A 24517-nucleotide genomic window follows, 5' to 3' on the forward strand; every position below is an offset into this window, starting at 1 on the left:
CTTTGGTTCTATGGATAGTTTCGCCTTCGTGACCTTGCTCAAATGTGGCTTTAGTTGGGGTTGTGTCTTTGGGCATTTAGGGAACATAATTGAGCCACAGTTCAGCTGACCTCACATTTCAGAGTGGTGAGGGATTCGTGTGTGAGATCAGTTTTGTATGTAAATGTAACTATCACTGACTTGCTTATGGTTTCTAACTGCTTCAAACCGCCCTGTTGTAAAATGTGAACCAATTCCAAAAATATGCTCATTTAGTTTGTCTACCTTACATTTCCAATGCTGGAAGAGACGAAAAGTTGCATGATATATCTGTAGGAGTTATGAAACTTTGATCAGTGTAACTTAAGGCTTGCTGGATACGATGGGGGGCCAATATAACTGAATAAATCTAAATGGATTCTACAGTGCTGCAGTATCATTATATCAGGGCCTGTCTTGAAATTGTCCATAATTCCATAAATGGCAAGAGTAGCCAAACACAGAAACCAAAGGTTTGAGTCTCTGGTTTATCTCGTACTGAGTGGAACTGCCACAGTAAATCTGCTTCATATTAAGGGTTTACAAAGGTGTAAAGAGTACCTGAAAACAATGTTAGTAAAGGTACCTTACCACAAAAATTACTCCATTTACAAGTTACCAAATCATAAATTCCAATACTACTTGAGTAAAAGTCTTAGGCCTGGTTTCACAGATGAGGCTTTAAGCCAGGATTAGGCCTTAATTCAATTAGGACATTTAAGTAGCTTTTATAAATGTCCCTTATAAAACAAAAACCTTACTATTGTACATCTTGAGACAAAACAATGACACTGACATATTTTAAGATATGTCAGTACAAGTTGCCTTCAGTTTAAATGGCTCAAACATGCATTTTAGTCTGGGACTAGGCTTAAGCTTTGTTTTTGAAACCAGGGGTTATGGTATCTGATTTTAACAGTATTTCCCCCAGTTTTACAGATGAGGCTTAAACCTAGTCTTGTAGCCAATCTGCAGTAAGGGGAGTATCCACACATGATGGGGGAGGAGAGAGTGAGCAGAAGGAAGATTTGTAGAAAGAGAGATGTCTAAGATACAGGTGCTGGTCATATAATTAGAATATCGTGAAAAAGTTCATTTTTTTATTGTAAATTATTTTAAAAAATGAAACTTTCATATATTCTAGATTCCCTACATGTAAAGTAAAACATTTCAAAAGTTTTTTTTTTTAATTTGTTGATTAGAGCGTACAGCTAATGAAAGTCCAAAATCCAGTATCTCAAAATATTAGAATATTTACATTTGAGTTTCATTAAATGACCATCCCTACAGCATAAATTCCGGGTATCTTTTGTTCTTTGAAACCACACTAATGGGGAAGACTGCTGACTTGGCAGTGGTCCAGGAGACAATCATTGACACCCTCCACAAAGAGAGTAAGTCACAGAAGGTCATTACTGAATGGGGTGGCTGTTTACAGAGTGATGTATCAAAGCATATTAAATGCAAAGTTGACTGGAAGGAAGAAATTGGGTAGGCAAAGGTGCACAAGCAACAGGGATGACCGCAAGCTTGAGAATACTGTCAAGTAAAGCCGATTCAAACACTTGGGAGAGCTTCACAATGAGTAGAATGAAGCCGGAGTCAGCGCATCAAGAGTCACCACACTCAGACATCTTCAGGAAAAGGACTACCAAGCCACTTCTGAACCAGAGACAACGTCAGAAGCATCTTACCTGGGCTAAGGAGAAAAAGAACTGGACAGTGAACAGTGGTCGAAAATCCTCTTTTCAGATAAAAGTAAATTTTGCATTTCATGTTGAAATCATGGTCCCAGAGTCTGAAGGAAGACCGGAGAGGCACAGAATCCAAGCTGCTTGAAGTCTAGTGTGAAGTTTCTGAAGTCAATAATGATTTAGGGGGGCCGTGATGTCTGCTGGTGTTGGTCCATTGTGTTTTATCAAGTGCAAAGTCAATGCAGCCATCTTCCAGGAGATTTTGGAGCACTTTATGCTTCCATCTGCTGACAAGCTTTATGGAGATGCTGATTTCCTTTTCCAGCAGGACTTTAGCACCTGCCCACAGTGCAAAAACCACTTCCAAGTGGTTTGCTGAGCATGATATTACTGTGCTTTATTGGCCAGCCAATATGCCTGACCTGCATCTATGGGATATTTTCAAGAGAAAGATGAGAAACAGTCGATCCAACAATATACAGATGATCTGAAGGCTCAATAGTGCCTCAGCAGTGCCACAGGCTGATCACTTCCATGCCACACTTCACTGATGCAGTAATTTGTGCTAAGAGCAAGTCATTTGCTGTAATATGTCCTGCCGATCAAGTATTGAGTGCACAAAAGAACATACTTTAAAATACTTGAACTTTACTGTTTTGCAAATCCATTTTTTGATTGATCTTAGGAAATATTCTAATATTTTGAAATACTGGATTTTGGACTTTCATGAGCTGTACGCTCTAATCATCAAAATTTAAAAAAAAAACTTTTGAAATGTTTTACTTTACATTTAGGGAATCTAGAATATATGAAAGTTTCATTTTTAAAAATAATTTATAATAAAAAAATGAACTTTTTGTTGATATTCTAATTATATGACCAGCACCTGTATTACCAAAGAGGAAAAGGTCAGATGAATATAATTGGAAGAAGAAGGGTTACAATCAGGCAAGAGCCAGGATCCTTCAAATTTGTTGTGGACAATGGGTGGGCCTTGAAGTCAAAAAGGTTGAGATCCATTGGTCTTGAGCAGATGTGTGCAAAGATTGTTGAAGATCTGACAAAATGCCTAGGAGGTGTTTGAAAAAGGATGTTTTTCTAGATAATTCAAATGGCAGATAGGCTACATTTTATAGAAAAATATAAAAATGAGATATGCACTTGTAATGGATTCAGGCAAAGATTCAGAAGAAACAGTTTTGATGCTGTCATGAATGGATGTGGAGTTATTAGCGAATACATGAAGTTGCTTACTATCCCGCCACTTTGTGGACAATTTTCTCAAAAATTGGTTCACATACTTGTTTACACAAAATGTATAATTATATTAATTTTACAGCAGTAGTAGGCCATTCAAATTTAACATTATTAGCAGCTGAAATTTGATTGGCTGCTGGTGGCCATGTTTTTTCAACTTCATTGATTATACAATTACGGCATTATTATGGATTTACAGTTGTATTGCCCCCTATATGTGCAATTATGATGCCACTTGGTGTGCATCCTCAGAATGTCCTGTGATCTATGTGTATTAAACTTTGTCAAGGTTGGATGTTGCGTTCAGGAGATACACGTCAATTTGTGAAAAACAAGCAACGCCAGGCCTAATGACTTTTCAATGCTTCAGCAAATCAAAAAGCATTTGCCACCACCATCCCTATCTGCGGTGTGCTCAATTAGGTGAAGATAAGATCAACAGCCTAGGACGAGCTTGAAAAGGCAAGCTGATGATTGAATTTGAATTATTTAACTACCCCACAAAGTTTAATGGCCTGATTTGACAATCAATCTTGTGGAACAGCAAATATTCTCCTGCTGGCATGATATGAGGCTTTAACAGTCTTGCAATCATTCATACATCACATCAAACTCACACATGATGAACCTGTTTGTGATATTTAAAGTGAATGAAACTGGTTCATAACACATTTTAATCTGACAAAACACATTAATTCAATAGCCTAAATATTAAATCAAGAAAATCTGCCCTTTGGGGATCTACTTGTAGTATTATGTTAAATAGTTTATTTTTGTAAACTCAACTTTAAAAATACAAGCTTATTCTGTTTGAATCTGCAAGGCTAATTACCTTTGTTAGCATTATCTCAGGTAGAGTTCATTAAGAGCCACGCCCTAATTTGACACCTGTATAAATGAAGATCAGGTGGGTGGTTTGGTGTGGCTGTGGAGGTGAGGTGATTTCTTTTAGAAAGGCAACAGTTAATAACTTTTGGAAGCTTAGTTTGTGTTTTATATTTCCAGGATTTAAAGGCTCTGTATTAGTTCCTACTTGCTGTGATACTTGAGCATAATGGTGAGTTTATTGATTGTCATCTTCACTATGGTACTGTTTAACCACTTCACTGCAGTCATGATTGTGTTTGTGCTTGTTTTGGTCAAACCAGAGGGAGTGCATCTCCATACATATTGGTCAAGCAGGTATCCAGATGGGTAACTCTTGCTGGGAGTTGTATTGTTTGGAGCATGGCTTCCAGCCAGATGGGACCATCCTTAATGATGGAAGCTCATTGGTTGACTCCTCTTTTGGCACTTTCTTCAGTGAAACTGGTGCTGGGAAGTATGTTCCTCGTGCAGTGTTTATTGATCTGGAGCCGACAGTAGTTGGTGAGACTGAACTCAATTCAGGCTTTTTATCTTATTCATATTCAAGATTCATGTTGCTTTATGTTGAGTGTAGCTTTATATTCTTATCTCTTTTGTTTGAAATGCAGATGAGATCCGTAACGGACACTATCGACAGCTGTACCACCCTGAGCAGCTCATCAGTGGCAAGGAGGATGCTGCCAATAATTATGCTCGTGGTCACTATACCATTGGCAAAGAGATTGTAGACTCCGTGCTCGACCGGATGCGCAAAATGGTGAGTTGAGCAATAGTGAACACTACTAATGAGCTAGTAGTGCAAAGTAGAACTTTGCCATTGCACAAAAGATTCTTCAGATAAAATGTTCTTCACACTTAGGGAAAAAAATGAGAACTTGGAAAGAATGAGACAGTTTTAAGAACTGTTCACTGAGAAGTTCTTGGGGAGCCTAGAATGGTTTTTTTTCTGTGGCATTTTTATTGTGAACATTCAACCCTTTAATCCTCAATTGGATGGGACTGGAATAAATACTTTGAATGTTGCGATCCTGTCGGACTTATTTGTTACGATTCAGGTAGCTATCATAACTGTTGGCCAGAGGAGAACTGGCCCCCCGACTAAGCCTGGTTTCTCCCAAGGTTTTTTTTTTTTTTTTTTTTCTCCATTTAAACACCTATTTGCCACTTGTCTGCCACCTGATGTCACCTGATGGCGTTTGGGTTCCTTGCCGCTGTCGCCTTTGGCTTGCTTAGTTGGGGACACTTGACATTTGACTTGACTTTTGATATTCAACAGTGCTTTGATCTGCCTGCATTGACACTATTCTTTTAAGAGCTGCTGTGCAGCCAAATAATGTACCAGTTATCAATGTAAAGCTGCTTTGACACAATCTACATTGTAAAAAGCGCTATATAAATAAAGGTGACTTGACTTGACTTTAAAGTCATTTGCAAGATTGCTGGCTGTATTTAAAAACCCACCTCTCCTTCTTTCCTCTGATTCCTCTCTAGGCGGACCAGTGCACCGGTCTGCAGGGGTTCCTGATCTTCCACAGTTTTGGTGGAGGAACAGGCTCTGGTTTCTCATCTCTGCTGATGGAGCGATTGTCTGTCGATTATGGTAAAAAGTCAAAGTTGGAGTTTTCTGTGTATCCTGCCCCACAAGTCAGCACAGCTGTGGTTGAGCCCTACAACTCGATCCTTACGACCCACACCACTCTCGAGCACTCGGACTGCTCCTTCATGGTGGATAACGAAGCCATCTTTGACATCTGTAAGCGGAACCTCGATATCGAGCGTCCCTCATACACTAACCTGAACAGGCTCATCGCCCAGATTGTGTCCTCCATTACGGCGTCACTGCGCTTTGACGGTGCGCTAAACGTCGACCTCACGGAGTTCCAGACCAACCTGGTCCCGTACCCTCGCATTCACTTTCCATTGGTCACCTACTCCCCCATCATTTCGGCCGAAAAGGCCTACCATGAGCAGCTCTCCGTACCGGAGATCACCAATGCCTGCTTCGAGCCAGCAAACCAGATGGTGAAGTGTGACCCTCGCCGTGGAAAATACATGGCCTGCTGTTTGCTGTACCGTGGTGATGTGGTTCCGAAAGATGTCAACGGCGCCATAGCCAACATCAAGACGAGGCGCTCCATCCAGTTTGTAGACTGGTGTCCAACTGGTTTTAAGGTGGGAATCAACTACCAGCCACCCACCGTCGTGCCAGGAGGGGATCTGGCCAAAGTGCAGAGAGCTGTCTGCATGCTAAGCAACACCACTGCCATCGCAGAAGCATGGGGCCGCCTGGACCACAAGTTTGACCTGATGTATGCGAAGAGGGCTTTTGTTCACTGGTACGTGGGTGAAGGGATGGAGGAAGGGGAGTTCTCGGAGGCTCGGGAAGACATGGCTGCCCTGGAGAAAGACTACGAGGAGGTTGGTGCTGATTCCACTGAGGACTGTGGGGAGGATGAAGAAGAATATTGAAGATGATAAATGTACTTATTTGAGTAAATAAACTTGATAAATTAGAACTCTTTGGTGGTTTGAATAGTTTTGCCTTCATAACCTTGCTCATGTGGTTGTTGGGGTTGATTTTGTGTCTTTGGGCATTTAGGGAACATAACTGAGCCACAGTTCAGCTGTAATCACATTTCAGAGTGGTGAGGGCTTCATTATGTGTGAGATCAGTTTTCTGTTTAAGTGTAACTCCTAATGTAACTATCACTCACTTGCATCTGGTTTCAAACAGCCTCTTGGTAAAATGTGAACCAATTCCAAAAATATGCTTAAATTTAAAAGTTTCTCTACCTTAAATTTCCAATGCTGGAAGAGGAAAAACTGCATGATTGATTTAAATTACATACCTACAACTGTGTAACGTGGAGCTTGCTGGATACTATGGGGTCCAATATAACTGAACTCTAAATGGCTCCTACAGTGCTGCAGTATCATTGTCAGGGGCCATCTTGAAACATTTGTTTACATCTGGTATTTAGAAGTGGGCAACGTTACATACAGGTGTAAACTGCTTGCAGAGGTAGTCGAAAACTGGATTACTTTCATAGTGTAAGCACTTGTGTGGTTGAGTGTGTTCGAACAGCCACGAAAGACCACATGCTCTCTGCCTACAGACCTAGCATGTAAACGTGTTTCCATCTTCTCTGGGCACATTCATATATAAATTGTGAGCTTATTTTGTCTGTTTGCTTGAAAGATCTGAAACCCATATATAGAAGAAATCCAGACGGAAGTGGTTGAAAGTTAACAAAAGAGATGGATTAAAACACCAGGTGTAAACCGGGCCTTAGTCAATTCCACAAATGGCAAGAGTAGCCAAACACAGAAATCAAATGTTTGAATCTCTGGTTCACCCCATACTGAATGGAACTGCCACAGTAAATCTGCTTCATAAGTGGCCAAATACAGGAAATATGTCATGCAAGTGGTCAAGTGCAAAAACCTCAAGTGTGGGTATTGGGCAGGCCCTTCGTTTTTGTGGTTAGATTGAGTTCAGCTAAATTGGGATACATTTTGCCATTGAGTTGACTAAGAAAAATGTCCTGAATTAAGTGCATCATTCGAAAATTGAAGTGGATTTTGGAATTTTCAATGTTAACACACTACTTGCACTCAATGGCACAGAATAGTTCACAAGTATGCAAATTGGGACACACCTACGTTCCGTGGCTCCAGAGTGATTAGTCAAATGACATTTAGAGCTTGGGTAATTGGATCAAAACAACTTGAGTGTCTATGGCAAAGATGTCAGACTTCAAATCTCACACTTCTGAGGGTCCTGCAGCAGCAGCAGAGCAACTGGCATTGAGAAGAATGGAAACTAATGGACGGCTTTCTGCAGGTATTACAGACCTCTTGCTGCATCTTAGTTTCAGTACTAGTACAGATCCTGCATTAACGCCCTCAGATCAAAATGCAGGGGACTTGAGATGGTTTTGTAGCCTGAACTACTTCTAGGACTTTTGCCAAGCATGCTTTCTGGAATTAAAGATAATTAAGTGGAGTGCAAAAAAAACAAAGGTAGGTCAGTTCCTCCTAAAGGCAGGAACACACCAAGCCGGCGGTCGGCCGACTAAGTTTTCTCAGTGTGTTCCGCACCGTCGGCTGAAGTTGGTCCTCGACGGCTTTTTTTTTGGCCAATTCGAAATGTTGAATCGGCGTCGGAGCTCGTCGGTCCGTCGGGCCATCTGATCATTCTGATTGGCCGTTCAGCTACTGCCACCTGCTGGTACAGAAATGCATTTCATCTTACGCAGGCGCAGAACGGACGTGCTACTTGGCCGTCAGGTGTTGAGCATTGGTTTGGTGTGTCAGGGCAACTTTGGACCCAGACACTGCCGACGTGAGCCAACCCCGCAGTCTGCTTTCGTCGCCACTAGTTCGTCGGCGTCGGCTTGGTGTGTTCCGGCCTTAAGATTTCCTCCTCACTATTAAAAGATGTCTGGGAGCTTTTCTTTGGCTAATTTTCCACACTGTATTGCATGCAAAAAATAATAGGAAAAAAACCCCCTCTACACTCAATTTGAAGAAAAGCATTTATTTTGTGAGCTGAAGTTGAGTAACTTGAGTTAAGTTGAACAGAGAAAACATTTCAGAAGATGGACAGTATATGAATATATAGGTTTATCTCAATTCAAAATTGGACTTTGGATGATATTTTATATCTCCATCTCTATACAAGTGAACATAAACGTCCAAAGCATTAAAACTTTTTTCTTTTTTTTTTTTTGAGGAAAAAAAACAAAGCGATAACAGTATGTTTTGCTTAGCAAATAATGCGACAAGCTACAATACTTTTAAATATTTATTGCCATTACTGCATCTTAATGAGACAGGCTAAAGGAAATTTTGGAGTTTGTAGGGTTCTGGTGCTTGACACAATCAGCAGGTAGATAAAGCACCATCCTTGTCATGGACTGTTGTCTGAAAGACTAGTCATTTTTCATGCAGCCCTTAAACACGGATGCTGATGTTTTTCTCTTTTCAAAATCTTTGCAAATATTACCAAATTCAAATGCTTACAATCATTCAAATGGCGATCAACCAACTTAATGTCATATATGAAGGCATTTAAAGAAATTTAAAATAGAATAAAGGCAAGTTTTCTTTTGGTATTCAAACTAAACACACAATGCCGACACCTTTGACCAGATAAAAAAAAAAAAAAAAAACTGCTTTCTTAACGTTTACACATCCCTTCTTTTTCAATTTTTTTACCAAAAAATGTCATTTGTTAATAACAAAACTATGAACAGTTTCAAAAAATATCACCTCTACAATATAACATCAATAATTAAGATCCTTCATTGAACTTAGTGGAGTACCCTCATCAGCCATGAACGAACTTACAATTTCGTAAGATAAAGAAACTGTAGCATAAACCTAAATAAACGTGAAATACCACTTTTGGTGTAACAACCAATTTATGCTAGGGCTCAAAGTAGGTGCTAAGTGCGAAGCAAAGACCACGCTACAGAGAAACTTGCTCAAAACTCTGGATTCCCACAACAAATATTCGCTTTTTTTTCGTTCTTATATGGGTGTGGTATTTGTAGTGTCTACTTATACATTAGTAGGCATTCGGTAAGCATTGTGTATCACTCTCAGGGTCATTTAGTCAAAAGGGCTGAAGTCCCTCTCTAAGTTTTCAGATTCATCGTCATCAGAAAAGAAGTCGTCATCATCAATGTCTTCCTCATCGTAATCCTCGTGCCATTCAGGAACGTATTCATCGTCATACTCATCATCCTCTTCTGCTTCATCGCCGGGGTCCTCGTTGTTGTTGTTGTCGGAGTCTCCGGACTCAGAGCCTCCATCTGATTTGGACCTGAAATTATACAAAAAATTAAAGAACCTGCACAGTGTCAGTGGCATTTCTCTGTAAATGTGTGGTTGCTCACTCTTTGTTGGCATCTGTGTGGTTAGCCAGATTAGAGGCCTGCGCCGTCTCCTGGTCTGACCCAGTCTTGGATTGATATCCTACACGGAAGTCCTGCCAGTAAAGACCATTTATCAGGTCAAAATGTGGTCAAATGTGTTGCTTTGAATGTTTAAAGGGGGGGTGTAATGCTATTTCATGCATTCTGACTTATTTACACTGTTAAAGAGTTGCATTCTCATGCTAAACATGGCCAAAGTTTCAAAACACGAGTTGGACGTATGACGGAGTATTTCTGTGCCAAATACACTACTTCCGGTTTCAGAGAGGTTTTTTTCGAGTATGGCCTGTATGACGTCAAAAGAGAGCGGAATTCCTTGTATAGGCACTTCGCCCTTTGAAGGCTGTATACATCATCGAGGCAGTCTCATTTAAGAAAAATAACTGTTAGATTGCAACGCAAGTAAGAAATTACAGTATTTTACACCTCACAATGAATATCAGTCAATTTTATTACGGTTACTTTTCTTAAATATGACATCCTTGATGAAGTATTCAGCCTTCAAATGCAACCTCCGAAGGACGCAGCCTCCGAAATGAGACGCAGCTCCTGTCACCAAAGGAGTTTGTTTTTGGTTGTGAGGGAAAGATTACCTTTTTCAGCTTCCCAAAGAACCCAGCGTCAAGGGAACAGAGGATGAAGTTTGTTTTTCCGGGGCAGCAATGGAGTTGTACATGTATGTTTGTTTGTTCCCGGGATTTCGGTGATGAATACTTTGTAAACAAGTCCCAGTTCGGCGCTGGATTTGCAGATCGCGATTGGTGAGTAAAGATGCATCAGATGTCTGTGTTTTGTTGGCAATCAGTGCGCAAGTGCATATAATGTAAACACCACAAATGTTTTTTGTTCCCTATTTATTTATAATGATGTCGCAGCTAGCAGACGATCTCTACGCAAAAGCTGTGCGCGCTCGTGACTTTAGCTCCACCCACAGCACTGACTGCAGACACGCCTCCAGGAGCTCGGCTTTTTTCGGAAAGACTCGGTTTAGCATATCTATCTTTTATAAATATGACAAAACTAAAGACTTTTTGGAGATATGAAGAATGCATTGTTACTCTAGAATGTACTCAAGATTAACATGAGATTGGCAGAAACTGTGTGTGATACCCCCCCTTTAAGCCTAAAAAAAGTACACAAGTGAGAATATGTAAGAGTAGATTTACCTGAGTGGAGTGCTGGAGGATGGCCACAAGACGCTCCTGAATACGGCGAATAAGCTCTAGGCCAGTATTAAGGTGCTCAGGTTTTAGGAGTCGGACACAGGATGCAAGATCAGTGCACTGCAGCAGGGTCTCCTCTGAAACCAAAAATCACAACCATCATGAAACATAATTGAATTAGAGCAGGTAGATGAAAAGCTAATAATTAATTGATTCTTGAGATAAGGGACAAAAAACATGTTTTAAAAGTTAGTTATCATCATTTAATAATACATTATTTTTAAACTGATTTATTTGTAGACAAAGGTCTCGGCTAATGAACCATGTCAGGGAACAGGTATTTCTGAAAATGTAAATTTTTAGAAAAAAAAAAACAAACAACACATTTATTCACTTCAGAACTTAAATTTGTGTCAACTCCGTCAGACGCATTAAAAAGTATGATATTTTAATTTGATACATCCAACAACAGTGTAAAGTCTTCAGTTATGTAATAACGGTGTTTCAGTAAAGGAGCAAAGTGGAAAAAAAATTAATTCTCTAAATTGTTTTCTTGGGTTGGGGTTATTATAAATAATCCAGTTCCTAAATTCCTTAATTCTCTAACCTCCTTTTTAATATTAAACATATATAACGAATGTTCTTAGGTAAATCAGACATGATATCAAGTAGTTCAGCTGATGTTTTAATATTTTAACACAATGAATTGAAAGAAGAAAAAGACATTTCTTTCAAAATTAACAAAAACCTTTACTTGATGTTAAAAACCGACAGAGTTGACAAATACTGACGTGTTGACAAATACTGACGGTTTTGACAAAGGTCCTGGTGGGGCCAGATATACAGTATATGAACATAGAATCATGAACAATATTAGAAAAATTCACCATATGCAAAAAACATATTGAATCACATTATATAGACTTTTTGAGAGCACTTGTCAACCATTGGACCTGACGGAGTTGATGTCTGACGGAGATGAAAAAATTGAATATTTTTCCACCTTAACCACGTGTTGTACAATGGAGCAATTCTGTTTTCTTTCTCAGTTGTAGCTGCCTTAATAGACATATCAAAAATGCCAAGATTTATCCCACAACTATTTACAGAAACGATTACACCGGGATGACGGAGTTGACATGTTAATGCTGTGGCCGCAGAGATTTCAACATTGTATAAAATATAAAAAAAATATAAAACTTCCAGGACTATGTGTCTTACTGTGAGATCCACAATGAGCAGGAAATAGTTAGTGCTTCTCAGAGTTGAAGACGACCATGACATTTCCTGATTTATTTAGAATTATAAAAAATCCTGACGGAGTTGACTGAAAGTCAGGACAATACTAACAATACTAATACTAACAAAATTATTTAAAGATAAAAGCAATGAATGTCCCGAATATCCAGATTTCCTTTAGATGTAACCTTTTAACAATTTTTATTTTGATGAATTTATTTATTTTTAACATAATGAAGGCTTTTGTGTGTAGGACATGTTTTGCAATAACATGTTATATTCAGTGTCTGAAAGCTTCTCGGTTCACAGCAAATGCAGTGAACTCCATGCATGCGCTGCGAGTTTAATGCGCATTTAGGAGTTTAACGTGTGCTAGGTTTACTTCATTTAAACATTCACAGAATTTCCAACATTTTTTGTGGACAGAAGTTTACAGCATTTCGTCAGTATTACGGCAAAATAAAAGCTAAAAAAAAAGAGAATTATTTAAAGCTTGAGAGTTTGAACGAGTGAAAGTGAAGCATTAATAGACATGAATATCAGTATTGCAACTCGCAGTGTAAATAAAATAAAAAAGAGGTTTGAGTCCACTTTAAAGTCTAGCTACAAAGTCAAAATAAAATAGTTACTAATAAAAGATTAGATATTTTATCTATTTACCTGCATGTCATGTCACCATTAACTGACATTAGAAAACCATGAACATGTCAATGTCATTAAATTATTGAAATATTAATTTAAAATCTCAGGAGGCATTTCAAGAATATGAATGGGAAAAATACTTCCATAACCAAGGTCGATTGAAAAAAGTTTGTGGTCTTCGTTGCATTTGTCTTTCCAAAACATTCTCATCATTACTCAAAAACAGTACACAATGACTGAATGTCAGAGTGCAGAGGGAGCTTTCCCTAACACCCACCAAGCAGGATCTGCAGGGCGTTAGTATGAAGGTCCAGAGCTTCTGTCTGTTGCTCCATCACATCCATCTTCTCAGTGTCCTGGTTGTAATAGCTGTACACACAGGAGTACGCCAGCACCTACACGACAAATTACACAAATACAACCATAAGGATAAAGAAAACAAATGAAAATATCAAAATAAATTAAAGCCATTTAAGATTCCCACCTTTCGAGCTTGAGCAAGAATCTTGCAGGCGTCAATCACAAATGTCAAAGACTTCATCTGTAAAGCTTCATTTATAGAAAACACCTTGTTCTCCAGGTTGATCGCAAAGTCCTACAGAAAGCAACAGACAGATACTTACATACTAAACTTGAACAGAATTTCAAAAGTTTGAAATGAACTTGATTAATAGCTCCAACAAACCTTGGCTTGGTTATGAAATGTGCATCTCTCATTGTAGTCTTGGAACTTCTTCTCTTGCCTTGCAGCTTTACTCACCTGTGATTGCATATTAAGAGATACAGAGAACCTTTAGGGCTGGGCCAAGAAGTCTGAATATTTACAACATGCAAATATTTAAAATCAGTGTCTGAATTTAAACCTAGGTGCCAAAATTTCTGTTACGTCCAGCACTACCAGGTGCTATGTCAGAACGCTGGCTCAGTATTAGTAACGTAAACAGCGTACGAGAATGACACAGGAGAGAAGATATTGTTGAATAAAGTTATTTTTGTTTTGTTTTTGAGCACAAAAAGTTAAGGTTGAACCTCTTTAATCACTTGGACTGTTTTAACAATGTCTTTAGTACCTTTCTGGACCTTGAAAGTGTTGATTATATTGCTGTCTATGGACGAGTCATATACCTCTTCGATTATCAAAAATATCTTAATTTGTGTTCCTAAGATGAACGAAGGTCTTACGGTGTGGAACGACATTAGGGTGAGTAATTAATGACAGAACTTTTATTTTTGGGTGAACTAACAAACTCTTTAACTCCGAGGGACAAGAATGATTTATCTGCAACCTTAGTTCACACGTACAAGATCATTTTGCAATCAGTCTTCTGAAGATACTTACCATGGCTGAGCAGTTATAATAATCTTTATGTGTTGGCTTCCATGGCTTCAGACATCTCCAGCAAAATCCATGATTACATTTGGCACATGTCATACTACATAGAGATAGATATAAGGTATAAATTTAGTAGTAAAGTTAACTGTTGCACAGTTCTAGTTCAAACTTGATCATTAATACACATTCTCTGATCTAACAATTTCTTTATAAACAAATTTTTTTTAAGTGCACATTTAAGTAGTGTAGTTCAAAAAAGTAAACAGAAATTAGACATCTTCAAGCATTCTATAGTGGTAGTGATGAAACCGATTAAAGCATGTACACTCACTGTAGGCAACCCTCATTCTTCTCAATCTGAGCCTGGCAGCTGGGGCATCGCTTGGATATAAGTTTGGCCAGGTGTTTACTCTGTGCTTCCATACTCATCCCCTCATAATAGCCTCCATCATCCATCCATTGAGACATGTGACTGCAGCTGGCTGGGTAGTGCGCCTGATGATTGGACGAAAGAGATTAATGAGGCGTGAGTACAGATTAGGCAGCACAAACACAGGTGTTTATCTCAATCATTTCATAAAACCATGGCTTATACTTTTAAAGCTTATTGGTTGTATCTTACAATACACATGTAACCTCCTTGTAATTTCCAACATTCACTGTGTAAGATTTCTATTAAACTGTATTTAAATTAATAAAGTATAATCAATGTGAATATAAACCATTTACAGTACACAATTATTCAACTATTATAGCTATATTTAACTGTGTATGTTGAGGCCTATAAGAGAATGGAATGTCCTCACATAAAAGTTGCCATTAATAAAAACCATGAGATGATCTTGTGCCGATATGCGATGATGAACTGATGACTCTTTGTGCTACCATCATATGAGAAAACATGTGATGAACTGAGGCCTCTTGAGTCACATAATATAGGTTGGGGCCAATGGTGGCATACATAAAATGTATTGACTTGGATTAGAGTATATGAAAAACTGTATACAAGACTGTCAAGACAAGACTGGAGCTGCTCTGCAGACCAACTCAGATTTATATCGCTGATAAAAAAAAAAAAAAAGTCCATCTTTAGGCATCAAAACAAAAGATTTTGAGAGTGAATTTTTTCCTCAGAGGCGGCAAAAGCCATGACATCACAATGTACCTATTATTTTTTTTTAAACTGTAAAAATACTAAAAAAGTACAAAATACAATAAAATATTTATATTTTGTTTTCTTATTTAAATCAACACAACATAAAAGGCAATAAAACATACTACCATGATCTATTAATAATTTGTAATTATGTGCTTTGTTGTCAATGCAATGCAAAACATATTAATGGTTCTAAACATATTACTTGTCAAAAGTTTGGAACAATTAAGATTTTAAAATATTTTTGAGTCTCTTATGCTCACAAAGGCTGCATTTATTTGATCAAAAATAAGGTACAAACAGCAATACCGTGAAATAGATTTATAATTTAAATCTATTTTAATACATTTTAAAATAATGATAATAACAAGAACTGCAAGCAGTTTCACGGGGCTCTTCGGGGCTTAGTGCAATGCGGATGAGCAGAAATGAGCAGAAGTTCAGATGAGAACGAACACAGAATGAACAAACACACACGTATATCTAATCCAAGTGGAATAAATTAGTACAACGCTTATCCGGATAATAAAGAAATTGAAATGACACAACATTACACACAAGTTTATAAAGTTACCCCACAATCTCTGGATCAGATACCTATCAATCTTGTCGTTGTGCCACTGGGCAGGCGCATGTTCACACACCTGCTGAAGTTCAGTAGTTCAAGCGAGAATTAACTCAAAATGAAGAATTTTTATAAAAATGCAACCCATGTTATATTTAATAAGTTCGGTTTATTTAATTCTCAGAAAGACTGGAACAGAAGCAACTTTTACAAAATAACCATTTAGCATACTAAGCTAACTAGCATAAGAAAACAAACACAGGCAGGGTCAACTTTGGAGACATATTTCTCAGGAACGATAGCGAATATCAAAAATCTGTTCAGCCATTTCTGTGTGGCTCGGTCCAAAAATCATCTAAGCTGATTTGGGACAAAATTAGGCAAAGTTTGTAGGAGGAGTAGCGAAAAAAACTGTTTTTCCTTTGCTTCAATATGGCGGACAGTCACATTTAAGAAAAATGACATGACACATCGTCAGAATCTCCATAAGCCAGGGAACAAAATGACAAAGAGAAAAATTTGGACAATGTTTTCAATTATAATCATTTTTGCAAAAATCGTTATATCTCTGGAACACTAGGTGGCACTGTGTTCAAACTTCTCAGCTACCTTCAGGACATTCTGATGACGACACCTTTGATGAATTTTTGTGAAGATACTGTTTGTCAAATTGTTTAAAAGATATTGGAATTTATGGCAAAATTCAAAATGAGGGCTGGATGGCTCATCCGATCCTGGCAAAATCAGAATCAGCATAGACACCAAGATTATGATTTTCTGACAAACTGTTCAAAAGTTATGAGCAAAAATAGCCATTTTTCAGATCTCATGACCTGTAGGTGGCGCAGTTTCCAAATCTGGCATGGACCCTCAAATCATGGTTCCGACGAAGCATGCCGATTTTCGTTTCGATTGCTCAAAGTTTGGTGGAGATACAGCCTCTAAATCAATTTCGGGTCGACCTCATTAAGTTTGCAACAACATAACTTTTAAACAAAGATGAATAAAAAAAAAATTCTGTTCAGTCATTTCTGTGCGTCTCAGTCCAAAGATCATCTGATCAAATTTTGGACAAATTTTGAAGGAGGAGTAGCGAAAAAACTGAATACTGTACTTTTCAAAATGTCCACTACTGTAATGGCCGGAGTCTTAATGTAAGATGTTGAATGGCATCAGCATGAAGAGAGAAATCGAGTGTACTAAGTTAAATTTTTCTAGAACAAAGGGTTCAAAAGTTATAACCTTTAGAAAAGTTAATTTTTGAACTGGTGGTGGTCGCTATAGAGTTGGTTCTAGAGACTCCAAAATCGGTCCAATCACTATTCATGACCATCTCTACAACTGTGCCAAATTTCTTTATTTTCTCATGTTTCGTTGATAGGGCTGCCATACACTCCCATTCGGGAAAAATAATAATTAGAATACTAACAATTACAATATGATAATGTATTATTTTATTAAAATAATTAATAATTTATTTTTGTGATCAAAGCTGAATTTTCAGCATCATTACTCCAGTCTTCAGTGTCACATGATCCTTCAGAAATCATTCTAATATGATGATTTGCTTCTCAAGAAACATTTCTGATTATCAATGTTGAAACAGTTGTGCTGCTTCATATTTCTGTGGAAACCATAATGCACTACCATTCAAAGGTTGGGAGTACATACGATTAAAAAAGAAGGGGAAAAAAAGAAATTCATACTTTTATTCATCAAGGATGCATTAAATTGATCAAGCGTGACAGAAATATTTTGTAACATTATAAATGCTTGTTCTTATTCAAATAAATACTGGTCTACTAAACTTTCTATTCAACACTGATAATAATAAGAAACATTACTAATTGACCACCAATTACAAGTGATGATAACTGAGCAGCAATTCATCATATTAGAATGATTTCTGAAGGATCATGTGACACTGAAGACTGGAGTAATGATGCTGAAAATTCAGCTTTGATCACAGGAATAAATTATATTTGAAAAAACTATAAAAATATAAAACAGTTATGTTAAATTGTAATACTGTTTCACAATATTACAGTTTTTACTGTATTTTTTGATCAAATGAACGCAGTCTTGGTGAGCAGAAGAGACTTTTTCAAAAACACACACAAAAAAAAAAAATCTTAAATGTTCCAAACTTTTAACCGGCAGTGTATAGAGTTGAATTACGACCCGCACATGATCTCAACAAGTTTCTCTATATCAGTCACTCTTTGAAAGTCACCTCTGGGAAGTTACAGCTGAAACAGGAAGACCAGCAGCACTTGGAGCAGGTGCCCATGCTACCAATGTTCTCCTTGCACAGGATCTGGTCACAGCCTTGAGGGTTGGTACACCAGGTCAGGTTGGAGCAGCACTCCACAAAGCCTCGCAGAAGGGCACTGTCATACTGCAGGAGAAAGCACAGGACACAAAGTCATTCTCAGGTCCCTCAACCCACAGAGTGAGCATATGTTGAACCTGCACATACTTTGGCAATGGTGTCCTTATCAGTGAGGATGTTGTGGAAGAACTTCGAAGTTGGCTGAGCCCGACAGTCTGTGATCGGACAGTCGCAGTTCATGACCAGATTCTGTTCAATACGAGCAGTGAGGTACTCCTGCCAGCAGGACTAATGGGAAACAGAGAAATGGCACAAATGTTTAACATGTAGCAAAAGATATTAGGGCATTGACCAACACTAGGGGTGTGAGATCGCATGAGATTAAAATGTGACGAGATTTCTCATTGAGGTGAAAAACTGTCTCACGATATTGCCATGAAATTAGGATAGAATATGCCACCACTACGTTTACATTAGGCCTCCACCGCCGTTTTGTCTTTTATAGAAATAAAAACCATTTTTTATTTCTCATAAATCATGTACAGTCCTAAGGTCTGAAGAGACTTTATCCTGTGAAATCATACAGGAGAGAAGTCAGTCAGTTTTATAGTGCTTCAGTATATGTCTTTTACTGCATATGATAATTAATACTGAGAAAGTAGAACTGAAACGACATTCATTACAAGACGATTAGTTAAAACATTTCAAATGCACCTGCAGACTATTTCTACTAGGGTTTCTTAAAAATACAGTTTAAAAATCTTGTCTAGTTCTCGTGAACTCAATCTCGTGTCTCGTCTCGTGAGCCGTCTCATCACACCCCTAACCAATACATATGAGTGTCGCTGACATATTAATGAAATCAAAACTGAATAATGAAATTAGTCTGTATGTTAGCGGCTGGTCATCTATATGTAGTGTAAAAAAGTCAAAATTAAATTTGTTCACATGAACATCTTTCTCTTCCATGAAAACTGACCAAAAATATTTGTGATCCACTTGCACTAAACAGAATAAAATGCTTCATAAAATAAGAATATCCCTCCCTTTAATACTACCTGCAACCGACTAGCAACTGCATCTAGAAAATCATGCTTTATAGCTATAGTCTCTTCTGCTCACCAAGGCTGCATTTGACCAAAACACAGTAAAACCATAATATTCTGAAATATTACAATTTAAAATAGCTGTTTTCTATTTGAATATATAGTTTAACATTATTTATTCCTGTGATCAAAGCTGAATTTTCCACATCATTACTCCAGTCTTCAGTGTCACATGATCCTTCAGGAATCACTTTAATATGCTGTTTTGCTGCTCAAAAAACATTTCTGATTATCATCAATGTTGAAAACAGTTGTTGCGTAATACTTTTATGGAAACTACGTTTCATTATTTTCATGAATACAAAGTTATAAAAGCAGCAATTATTTGAAAAACAAATTTTATATAAATGTCTTTACTGTCATATTTGATCAGTTTAATGCATCCTTGATGAATAGAAGCAAAAATTTAAACAATCTTTTGTACAATAGTGTATTTTGAGAAGGTTTTAACCCCACACTCACCCTGCAGCAGTAATGCATGCAGCAGAGCATGGGAGGGGGGTCACTCTCTTTGGACTGGGAAAGGCACACGGGACATTGGGCCACGGGGCCTGGGGCCGGCTGGGGGTTGCGGATCTTGAGGCCGGCAGCCAGGACCAGGGCGTCTGGGTCGTCAGTGTACCGCTGGATCAACAAGTCCACGTTCCATTTGCAGTGCATGAGCAGGTGCTCGGCCCGGTCCAAATCCAGACTCAGGGTTCCCGCCACCTGCTGAACGGTGCGCTGCATCAGCTGCTTGACCTCCTCTTGAGTCATTGTGCGACCCATGGAGAACAGCACAGCCTCCAGCACGCCGTCCTCCATATGCTGCGGGGGAACTATAAGGCCTCCCAGGCTGCAGAGGGAGATATACACACATACATAAAAAATGTCATTATGTGGACTTGTGCGATATAGCATTGCAGACTTTCTCAGGGAAGGGCATTTTGATTCTTAACAGCAGGCCCAGACAGAATCTGCAGACCTTTCCACATTAGCAGTGCTGATTTTAGGATGTGTGGAATGGTTTTAGACATGGAAACTAATGGTACTAAAGTAGTAGTAGTACAGCATGGAATAACATGGAAATTAATAGTACTAGACTTTCACTGGTAGCTGAAAGAAGGACTAGTCTTCCAATTCTGTGGAACTCTGCAGTGCTGTTCCATGTGGACTTACTCATCAACATTTATTACCATATAAAATCTACAACATTTATTGAACATTTATCCTGAGCAAATATAGATTTTAACTTCTTTATATACAGCAGTTTTTAATAAGATACCAACAGAATTATTTCTCTGTATAAATATAATTTGTTCATTTTTAAAAAATGTTTTAGATTTAAAATTAATATATAAAATAAATTTAGAGTAAAAACTCTTTTAGATAAGTATGAATGTGTGAATGACAAAACACTGAATCATTCAGCTAAATCTTGAAATAAAATGATTCATTTCTTTTTACATAGAATAAATGAGCAACAAACATGATTCAAAATTTAAAATGTCTTTATTTTTTTATGTATTAAACATAAATGCCTTAAATCACTTTTTTGAACATATCTAGCATATCTATGCTAAAATTCTGTGCTGAAGAAACATAAGTATTAGATTTTTAAAAAAAGTGGACAAAAAAAAACAATTTCCTAGTAGACGGACTCCTTAAGAGATAGTTCACCCAAAACTGAATCATTTCCTCATTCAGATGTTGTTTCAAAGCCATAAGACTTCTGTTCAAATATCCTTAAGTGTTTTGAAGATGAACAAATTTAATTTAGGCCTTATACATGAACATTAACACACAGAGCAAACTGAATATGGCAAATGAAAGTTCAAACACTCTTGGTTTGACATGCAACAACCAATGAGGTTTGTATGTTGTCACTCAAATACAGTTGAGCTGCAATTGGCCATGTTTGATGTGCTCTATGTGTGTGCATTGATCAATGTGAATTAATCTGCGTCTCTTCAGACGATTTGGATTAAACCACTTGATTAATATGATGTCTTGCTGTACTTTTTAATACATGAAAGTTTTGGTTTTGTGGACTTTCAATGGTGGGACAAAAGGATGAGATAATATTAAAAACATCTTCATTTGTGTTCCGAAGATGAACGAAAGTCTTATGGGAGAACAAACCGAGGGTGAGGAAATGACAAAAATGGTTAAACTAACCCTTCAACTACGGCACAGGCAGGAAATGAACCGCCTTCAATTTATAACAGGACTGAATTTCAGTCCACTGATGATCACAAATGTTAGTGCTATTAACAACAAGATAAAGAGCATCTCTTAAGGCATTCCTTTGGCTGACGCCAATACTCACACCGACCCATGAGGAATGGACCAGCTCTGTCCTTGCGTAGGTCAAAGTTAGTGCAACTGCATATGTTAAACTAGATCAAAACAGATGAAGTAAAAACAAGCAGCAAACCACTTCCTGTGCCAAAATGAAAATCCTGCCTCACAGAGACTGTTCCGAAAACCATTGAGCTGCCTTGCTGTCTATTGCTGACATAGGCAGCTCCCTTCTATGGCACACAAAACCTCTTGAATGATTTGGATGCTCTACATGCGCAGCAGCTCCGCATATCCCACAAACAGCTCTCTGCATGGGACACTCAACCGATTCCAAGAGTGCTTGATGTTAGTTAACGACAAAACATTTGTTATTCATGCTGCATATCTTCCTAATAGCATCACAAGCGTGTCTAGGTAGGCAGCTCACTAGGTTTTGGAACGGAGCAGCACACACAGGAAATTTAAAGAGCTTACAACAAAAAAAGAAACAGGACAGACAAGCTATTCGCCCCGACGAGAGCAACTGTTTGACATCAGTGCATCTCTTGTTTCAGAAAAAGAAAAGCCCTGAGAGGGGAGGGAAAAACTTCAATGAAAGCCACGTTCTTTGCCTCCTTTCTTGCACGCGGGTCTAGGGTTCAAGGGTTAAGGGTCATCTGCACACCTGGTGTCGGCCTTGCTGCCGCCGCTGCTTGCAGAGCTTTTTTTCCCGTCAATCTTAAAGGAGAACTGCGCCTGGCCCTTTCTAGGTGTGGACGGGTCCTCCATCAAGAACTCCACGATGTGTGGGCTGTCCTCGTTACGTCGAAGGTAGCCTTTGTTGATGACATGCATGATGCAGGAGAGCACGTCAGTAGTGCTGCAGCTGAAGCGAACCAAGGCGCGAGTCTGACTCGCCTCCTGCTTCTGACACCTGTCCAACACCTGCAACAGCACAAGAAACACGCAAAAAGCACAAAAACTCTCATCTTCAGTTACATGTGTGTGGTTTGTTTTCAATGATCACATTTGTTCATAATTAATCAAATCAAAAGAAAATTATATATAATTATATTTACCAAAGTCTACTTTCAGGATTATTAGATTTGAATGATGACAGTTTTCATGGAAATGACCATTTATTTATTTCACAAAATATTCTTTCAGTGTAAAAATTTGTTAAATCTAGGGGTGTGACAAGATCTCGTGTTACGAGATCTCGCGATATTAAAATGTGACAAGATTTCTGTTTGAGGTGAAAAGCTGCCTTGTGATATCGCCATGATGGAGCGTGAGGGTAAAATTAGCATAGAATATACCACCGCTACGTTTATATTACATTATGGTGCCCACATCGGCAACGCCTCCACTGTCGTTTTACTTTTTTATAGGAATAAAAACCATTTAATCCATTTGAATATTGGTTGTTTCAATTGTAAACTATTGTAAACATCTGCTCTGCTCATCCAGTATGAGCTGCAGTCTCGCACACAGTGCAGCAGGAATCACAGTTCACTGATCACGTGACAAGAGTAAGGCGAGATGACTAACAAGACCATGGTGGAGGATTCGCTGAGCAACAGAGCTTAAGTGTCTGATAAATGTCTTATCTTGTAGAATGCGCAGAGTACACGCGATCACGAATTTGAAAGTGAAAGTTAAACGTGAGCTCCCTGTTGCGCGCAAGTTAGGCTACATACAATAGCCTGTCTTCCAATATCAAACCTATCTTAAGCTAGGCTGTGTAGTTGTAACCACCTCTTTGCTCTGGTCTCTGTTTTGGTCTCTGTTTGCACTTTGAATATTGAGAGAGTACTTTGATTTTGGTTGCACTAATTGTTTTCACTTAAGCTTACTTCAATTTTTCCAGTCATGAATTTTGTCATTGAGGATTTCTTAAAAATACTGTGCAAAAATCTTGTCTCTTCTCGTTCTCGTGAACCCAACCTTGTGTCTCGTCTCATCATGAGCTAAGTGTCTTGTCACACCACTAGTTAGAGTTGTCAAAAGTACCGACTTTCTTTTTGTATTACAGTAATAAGATTTTTTTTACATTACAGTAATGAGAAAATTGGAGGAAAATGCTTTAATGCCATGAAAATGATGATAATACCAAAATTAAGAGTAATAAAATAGGCCTCATGCAAAACATAGTATCTATTGATTTTGGGATGAACTATGATCTGGACATGATCCTAACAGGTTTGAGAGTATTGTATCAAATCTTTAACATTTTTTTTTATTTTTATTCAAAGGGCTGCCTATAGGTCATGCACTCTTTTGCAGATCCATACTTTACCTTGAACACCAAATTGTCAATATGCATCTCCTTCTCATTCTTCATGATCTGCACAATGAGACAGTAGACGTAGTTCCTCTTCCTCTCTAGTGTGAGCGCAGCATCTTCATCCACATTCAGGTAGGTCTGCTTGGGAAGCAGGAAATGGTAACCGTTTCTCTCTGAGCTCTGCGAGAGGGACTTCTTGTTCAATCTCAGGACCCCTGAAAAGTTAATCACAGCATTTTTTAAATTAGATTCAAAAGCATTGTTTTAATTCAGAATTCAATACTCTGAACTGAATGACTCAATTCAGCAATTCAGATTTTCACATTTTTAAATGCATTTACAGTACCCATCAAAAGTTTGGTACAATTATGAAAGAAGTCTCTTATGCCCACCAAAGCTGCATTTTGTTTTATCAAAAATACATTAATACCGTAATATTAATGCGATTATGTACAATTTAAAATAACTGTTTTCTTTTTTAATATAGAAAGTTGAATTTTCAGCAGCCATTACTTCAGTCTTCAGTGTCACATGATCCTTCAGAAATCATTCTAATATGCTGATTTGAAGCCTAATTATTATTGATTATTTATTATTATTAAGCTTCAAATTGGCTGCTGAAAATTCAATTTTGACCACAGGAATAAAATGACA

At 38.1% G+C, this 24517-nt stretch overlaps 2 protein-coding genes across 4 annotated transcripts in view; one reads left to right on the plus strand and one right to left on the minus strand.

The window, feature by feature from the left end:
* The first annotated feature begins 3871 nt into the window (after positions 1-3871).
* On the plus strand, positions 3872-6352 carry LOC127524480 (tubulin alpha-8 chain-like). The gene is made up of 4 exons (XM_051915992.1): positions 3872-4026; positions 4118-4337; positions 4445-4593; positions 5328-6352. The coding sequence occupies exons 1-4, from the start codon at positions 4024-4026 to the stop codon at positions 6303-6305; spliced, it is 1350 nt and encodes a 449-aa protein (XP_051771952.1). The 5' UTR covers positions 3872-4023; the 3' UTR covers positions 6306-6352.
* Positions 6353-8360: 2008 nt separating this feature from the next.
* The window catches only part of LOC127524473 (cullin-9), a 58451-nt gene continuing 42294 nt past the window's right edge, over positions 8361-24517 (minus strand). For all 3 annotated transcript variants that reach the window (XM_051915974.1, XM_051915973.1, XM_051915972.1), the window contains 13 exons: positions 23876-24078; positions 22262-22521; positions 19777-20149; positions 18356-18496; positions 18110-18274; positions 14487-14650; positions 14162-14255; positions 13508-13582; positions 13307-13417; positions 13100-13217; positions 10945-11078; positions 9740-9831; positions 8361-9666 (listed from right to left, as the gene is read on the minus strand). In XM_051915974.1, coding sequence (XP_051771934.1) covers positions 9453-9666; positions 9740-9831; positions 10945-11078; positions 13100-13217; positions 13307-13417; positions 13508-13582; positions 14162-14255; positions 14487-14650; positions 18110-18274; positions 18356-18496; positions 19777-20149; positions 22262-22521; positions 23876-24078 — 2144 coding nt within the window. In that variant the 3' untranslated portion in view covers positions 8361-9452. The remainder of the gene's footprint in view (positions 9667-9739; positions 9832-10944; positions 11079-13099; positions 13218-13306; positions 13418-13507; positions 13583-14161; positions 14256-14486; positions 14651-18109; positions 18275-18355; positions 18497-19776; positions 20150-22261; positions 22522-23875; positions 24079-24517) is intronic.

Source organism: Ctenopharyngodon idella, chromosome 13 (assembly GCF_019924925.1).
Source record: "Ctenopharyngodon idella isolate HZGC_01 chromosome 13, HZGC01, whole genome shotgun sequence".
Taxonomy (NCBI): domain Eukaryota; kingdom Metazoa; phylum Chordata; class Actinopteri; order Cypriniformes; family Xenocyprididae; genus Ctenopharyngodon; species Ctenopharyngodon idella.

What these genes read in the sequence shown, in the direction of transcription:
- LOC127524480 (XM_051915992.1), top strand. An exon ending in TCTGGAGCCGACAGTAGTTG is followed by an intron (nt 4,338 to 4,444) that starts GTGAGACTGAAC and finishes TTTGAAATGCAG; the next exon opens with ATGAGATCCGTAACGGACAC. An exon ending in TCGACCGGATGCGCAAAATG is followed by an intron (nt 4,594 to 5,327) that starts GTGAGTTGAGCA and finishes ATTCCTCTCTAG; the next exon opens with GCGGACCAGTGCACCGGTCT.